This window comes from Hipposideros armiger, unplaced genomic scaffold, assembly GCF_001890085.2.
Source record: "Hipposideros armiger isolate ML-2016 unplaced genomic scaffold, ASM189008v1 scaffold_496, whole genome shotgun sequence".
NCBI lineage: Eukaryota > Metazoa > Chordata > Mammalia > Chiroptera > Hipposideridae > Hipposideros > Hipposideros armiger.
Window position 1 is genome coordinate 1,255,917 of NW_017731846.1, and position 6,550 is coordinate 1,262,466.

The following is a 6,550-nucleotide window of genomic DNA, read 5'->3' on the forward strand; positions in this document are numbered from 1 at the left end:
TGTGAACACATGTTCCTGAATTTGTATTCACTCACACATGCATGTCCACATCCATGAACTTGTTGTTCTTTTCAGGGCCACTCCACAAGCCTGGCACTGGCCACAGACAGGTGAAAGAACTTCTGCACTTCAGGGCAGTCAGAGCCAATTCCTGGGTCCTCCAACAGGCTTGGCAAGTTCCCGTCTCTGTTCTTTCTGCCCAGCATGTCCTGTTTGACCAAGCTCTCTGCCCTTCAAGATGTGGCTCAAAAACAGCCCCTTCAGGAAAGCTCCCCTAATATCCCAGCCAGAAAGACCTGTCCCCCACCTCTGAATTCCCCTTAACCATTTTTTCCCACCGCAGTCGGCCTGGTGTCACTCTCATGTTCCCTCTGACGCGGAACCTCGAGCTCTGAGGGGGCAATGATTGTGGCTCATTCGCTCCCACACCCCCTCCCTATGCCCAGCACAGGATGGTGGCTCTAGAATAGAGGCTGCAATGAAATGAACAAGGCTGATGCATGGGCATCGCAGCTTACTCTCTCATTTCTGCACAAATTAAGGTCCAGAGGAGCCAGCAAAACCAGGGCCCTGTGGTTGCTCACCTCCAACCCGTGGACAGACCCTGGACCCCAGGGGCTGCACTGTACTCCCTCCCTGGCACAGAATTTCCTCAAGGCCCTCACACACGCACTGTCTCCAGCCCCTGCTGCCCTGACCGCTGATCCATGGCCCAATCCTGAAAACAAGACCCCTTGCAGGCGGGACAAGCCTGGGGGCAGGCCTCAGGACTTGCTTTGCCTGCTTAAACAGACAGACTCTTCCAGCCCACAGAAGGAGGCAGATTTTCCAATGAGCCTGAAGATCTGCCCTCAGGCAGTGCTTCTCACACACAGCCTGGTCCACTTTATTAGAACCACCCAGGGTGTGGGTTAATGTAGATTCCTAGGCCCAGCCCAGCCTTCCTGAATCAGAACTGCTGAGGTGGAGCCAAGGAATCAGCATTACCAATAAACACTCTGGTTCAGTCCTGGTTAAGGGTCTGACAGTCACACTACCCAGTGGAAATTCTGGCACCACCATTTACTAGCCCTTAGGCAAGTCCTTTAACCTCACTGAACCTCAGTTTCCTGGTCTATAAAATGGGGATAATAATAGTGCCTACCATGTGGGCCAGCTCTTGGAGTAAAATGAAGTCAGGTAAGTGCCCAGCACAGTGCCTATGCAAGCTCAACAGATGTGGACTGTTAGTAGCACAGCCATGTTCTCATGCCCAGCAACTTCTGAGGGAGGGGCAGAACCTTGAGGTTCTCTTGCAGGGAGGGACCCTGTTGGAGGTCCTCCAGGTGGGCAGCAGGAAGCCTTGGCAGGGCGGGACCTCGCTCAAGATGCCCTGCCACCTAGTAGCTGGTGTATGGGACTGTGCCCAGCTTTCCTGCCTCCACCCAGCTGAGATCCAAGGCCCTGCTTGCCGTAGCTTCCACACTGCCTCCCGGTCTGCTGGCAGCCTCCTTCCCTGCCCTGCTGCCCTGGGAGCCTAAATGGCTTGGTGTCAGCTCTGGCACTCCCTCCAGCTTTGTAATAAAATAGCCAGCTCAGGTCACCTTTAATTGGCAAGGAGGCCACCTGGCACAGAGGATAGGAGGGAGGGGCGAAGTCTGGAGAAGCAGCTCCTTCAGTGACCACCAGTATGGTCTGCTCTTCTCCAAGAATCACTTGCTCCCCGAACCAGGTGACCCCCAGGAAAGGGCTCTTCTTATTTGTCTTTCTTCCTTCCCTAGTCCTTCATTATTCATTTATCCATGCATTTAGTCATTCAATATTGAAGTGTCTACTGCGTGTCAGGTACTGGGGCTCAATGGTGATCATAATGATTGGAAAACTTTTTCTGTAAAAGGCCATTAATACATATTTTCAGCTTTGGAAGCCAAACTACTCTGATGTTGTAGCAAGACAGTACCTGTAGACAGTATATAAACAAATGGGTGGATGTGGCTATGTTCCAATAAAACTTTATTGTGGTCACTGAAATTTGAATTTCATAGAATTTTCATGTGTCATGAAATAGTCGTCTTTTGATTTCCCCCCCAACCATGTAAACATGTAAAAACTATTCTTAGCTTGCAGGCCATTCACAGCAGGCCACAGCCAGTGGGCCATGGCTCACCAGCCCTGAACGTAGGCCTCCACACAAAAACCATGGAGTGTGCCATGCCCTGTAGGTGCCACTACCGCTAACAGGGGCAAGGTCTTCAGAGAAGCTCAGCGAGGAGGCGGGGAAGCCTCCAAGCCCACTGCCACTCAGCCACTGCAGCCCTCCCAGGGTCCACTCCCTTAAGTGCCACATATGTTCTTTGCGGTATAGATATGGGGACTCTTAGGACTCCTTCAGGACCAGAGGCTTTTTGAGGGCAGGAACATCACTCTTCTATAGCATTTGGAGTCAGAAGGCACCTGGGTTCAAATACCAGCTTGACCACTCCCTAGCTGAATGGCTTTGGGTGAGTTACATAACATCTTTGTGCCCTAGTTTCCTTATCTGTAATACTTACCTCATCGGCTCTTGAGAGGATGAAGGAGAACAGTGCTCAGACAGGTATCTGACATGGAGTCAGTGGTCAGAGCTCATTGACTCTCACAATTCCTCCTCCTCCACCCACCCCAGCACCCAGCATGGCTCTGGACATAAAGTGCATGCTTAGTCTCGCCTTGCTAAATCCTAACTTTCAGAATGAGAGAAAAAGACCCATGACTCCTTGCCTAGGAGTCCCTCAGGGTCTGTACCCTGGACTCCTAGAGGCTGTACCTTTTGTACTTAGCTTGGAGCATTTCCTTTTGGCTTCTTTGCCCGCAGTGAAATGATCCCCTTGTCTCTCCCAGATCAGCTCACCTGAATGCCCAGGGTTAGGAGTGTACGGACATGAAGACCTCTTGGCTGGTTCTGCTCCAGGGATGAGCTGTGGGGTAGGGCAGTTGCTTGGCTGGGGATAAAGGAAGCAAGAGCCTGCCTTACCTGCCAGCCCAAAGTCCATGGCCTTGGGCATCCCAGCCTGTAGGCTGAATGCTTTGCTCTCCTCTCTAGGTACACTCCCCTCCCAGGTGGGTGTCCAGTTCGCTCTGCCTTCCAGAAAAGCACCCCTCTCTCCCCCTCCAAGAGCCCCTGTTACCTTCTCTAGTTTCATTCTTTCATAGCACTTGTCACAATGTGACATTTTATTGTTGGTTAGGATTTTTTTCAGTCTCCCTACCACTAGAATTTAAACTCCTTAAGGACGAGATTTTTGTCCACTTTAATCTTTATGATTATCCTCACAAGACAGATAATATCCCCTATTTAATAGTTAAGCATACTGAAGTTAGTCAGTAGTAGAATGAGGTTTCTGATAGTCAAAAGCTCACATTCTGAGCCTTCACCATAAGATAGAGCTTCATTAATCTGGCAAGATGGGGATGGGGGCGTATCTAAGCCTTGAGCCCCATCATTTGTTTCCAGCAAAAGTAGCAGCAGTAACAGGTCAGGAGGCATTTATGGGAGTCCTAGGAACTTTCTCTGCTACTGTCACACAAGACAAAGCTAGATGGGCTTCACTCCTGCCTTCTTGGAGCTCATAAGCTGTTTAGACGGAGAGGCCTAATTTAGTCTCTTCATTGAAAAGCAGACTGAGCTAAGAGCTATAAAGGGTTACAAAGTACTACACAGATGTTGTCTTAGTCTGTGTGGGCAGCTGTAACAGGATACCATAGACTGGGTGGCTTAAGCAACAGAAACTTATTTCTTGCAGTTCTGGAGGCTGGGAACTCTAAAGTGCTGGCTAATTCAGTTTCTGGTGAGAGGCCTCTTCCTGGTTTGAAGACGGCTGCCTTCTTGTTGCCATCCTCACATGGTGGAGAGAGAGTTCGTCTCTCTTTTGTCTCTTCTTATAAGGGCACTAACCTCAATCATTGAGGGCTCCATTCTCATGATATAATTACCTCCCAAAGGCCCCACCTTCAAATATCATCACACTGGGGAGAGCTTCAACATATGAATTTTGGGAAGATACAAACATTCAGTCCACAGCAGGAGCTGACTGTGGTACTCAGGACAGTGGGGGTGGGTGTATGGGTGGGGGTGCCATCAGGGAAGGCACTTTGAGTAGAGAGGACAGCAGGAGCAAAGGCCAATGAGACAGAGCCTATTTGAGGGATGGTAAGGGCTCTGAATGGCCAGAGCCTAGGGTGTGTTGGGAAAGGGCAGTGATTGTATGAAAAAGGTAGTTGAGAAAGTAGGTTGGGGTCCAATCACGAAAGGCCTAAAAGAGATTCGGGAAGGTTGGGCTTCCTAGAGTCTGCATAGCAGATAATAAAAACACCAATAGAACAATTGTGTGTGTGTTAGGCGCTTTACATTTTACAAAGCACTTCCCGTCCATTCTTCTCCTCTGTCCTCACAACTGGTAGCATGCAGGCAAGAGAAGTTTAGGATCAGGAGCCTGGGATCTATCTGCTCCACTCAGGTACAAGATGTGTAGATGTGAATAAGTCACTTTACATCTCCAAGCCTCATCTTACTCATCTCTGACAACAGGGCCCAATTCTCAGCATTACACAAAACCACACATGTGAAAATGCTGTATTTAACTTCTGGTCCTCAGTTCTTTCTCTGTAAAGTTAGGTCAATACCTGTCAGGTCCAATTCAGGGGGTTGTAGCTGCGATTTTGTAGGCAAAGGCCTAAAGGCAAGAATCTTATGAGGTCAGGGAAGTTAGTGTTTTGGGGGTGGTAGGCTGAGAGTCTCAGAGAAAGAGCTTTGGCTACTTTAACGTTTTTTCGTACCGGTCACTATTTCACTTATTTGGGACAGGTAGGGATACGCACAAGAAAGGGAACAAACTGTTACAAAAACGTAGAGGCAATACGGCGCAGGAACACCTACGTGTCACAACTCGGCCCACTTAAAGGGCCCGAACTTCTGGTGCCCCGCCTTCCGTCCCCAAATCACCAATCAGCGAGCGAGCTGCTCCGTGACACTATCTTCTCGCGACGAAGCCGTGTGGAGGCGGTGTTTCCTGGTGACGGAGCTGGGTCGCCGAGTCAATGGGCAGCCAGGAGGTGCTGGGCCAGGCGGCCCGGCTGGCCTCCTCCGGTCTGCTCCTGCAGGTACTCTCTCCATGGCTCGCCCCAGGCCGTCCCGCAGCCGGGATTCGCGGGAATCCCGCATGGGGCAGACGCTGTCAGTGTGGATACCGCCACGGGGGGCCTCTACAGGAGGAGGAGACAGCGGAGACAGGGCACCTGGGCCCGGAGTTGGGAGCCTGTGTTCAGTTCTGGTTGGGAGATTGCAAACATGCCACTTTCTTTTGAGAATTATCGTTCCTATATGGAAGCAGTAGAGAGTTAGATCAGGTGTCGGGGGGCGCCTGTGGTGCTCTAGAATCTGATTTTTTTTTTAAGGCAAGGGATTCATTTTCTCCATGTCCCACCCCTTACCCTCAAACACCTTCCTCAAATTCTGACTCCCACTGAATTCAGAGAGACAGTATGGCATAGCTAAGAACAGAGACCTGGGCTCAGGCAGGCCTGAATTGAAATCCCGGTCCTGCCATGTACTTGCTGCATGACCCAGGAAAAGTGACTTCACCTGCTAAGCCTCAGGCCCTCATCGGAAAATGGGGGTAATGATACCAATAGTACCTAGCACATAAGGTTGCTGTTAGGCTAGATTGGGGTTATTCAGATAATTGCATTTAACACAGTACCTGGCTCTTAACTAAGTGTACACTTAGTAAATGTTGACTATGTCGCCCTTCTGATTGTGACCTTGGATCAGCCACTCCCCCTTTTTGGCCTTAATTTTCATCATTTGTCAGATATGGTACATGTCAGTTGGTCTAAATGGTATCTAAATATTCTCTTAATGCTAGGAGCTGGTCAGTCTAAATCAAGTGACTCACTTTCTGTATGTCTCACTCTTGAGCCATTCAGCCCTTACAAAAGTCCTGAATACACCTTCCTCTGCATTTTAGAGTGGCAGCGTTTCACATGGAGGCTAGGAGAAAGAACCAGGCGGACTTGGGTTCAAGTTTGGGTCTTGTCAACTTGCTAGATGCCTGTCCTTGGGAAAATCTCTTGACTTCTACAAGCATAATTTTCCTCATCTTAAATGAGAACAATAATGCAACCTCATGGTGTCATTAAGGAGATTAGATGAAATGCCTGTTATGTGCTAGGCACATTATAAGTACTTAGTAAATGTTAACTATTTTTATTATGATCATTAGAATTTTTTAAATGGTCCTTATAGGGATGAAATGAGATAATCTACATAAAGCATGTAGAAGAGTGCCTTGCACAAGATACATGCTTAATAAACATTAGCTATTTATCTAACCCTAAATTAAGTGAACCTTAAATTTACTTAGGTTTTTTTTTTCCCCCTGTTTCTCAACATAAATAACTGTTTTGCATTAAGTGCTCTATCCACAGTGTTGATTGTTCAACTTTTTTTTTTTTTAAGATTTTTTTTTTAATTGGGGAATTGGGGGGATGGGAACAGTGCTGGGGAATTGGGGGAAGGGGAACAGACAAGTTG

The 6,550-nt window shown here is 48.6% G+C and overlaps 1 protein-coding gene across 1 annotated transcript in view; it reads left to right on the forward strand.

Moving 5' to 3' along the window:
• The first annotated feature begins 5,012 nt into the window (after positions 1–5,012).
• Positions 5,013–6,550, forward strand: part of RFT1 (RFT1 glycolipid translocator homolog) — a 40,982-nt gene continuing 39,444 nt past the window's right edge. Inside the window, exon 1 of the mRNA XM_019667427.1 lies at positions 5,013–5,118. Within this exon, the coding sequence (XP_019522972.1) occupies positions 5,056–5,118 (63 nt within the window). The 5' untranslated portion in view covers positions 5,013–5,055. The remainder of the gene's footprint in view (positions 5,119–6,550) is intronic.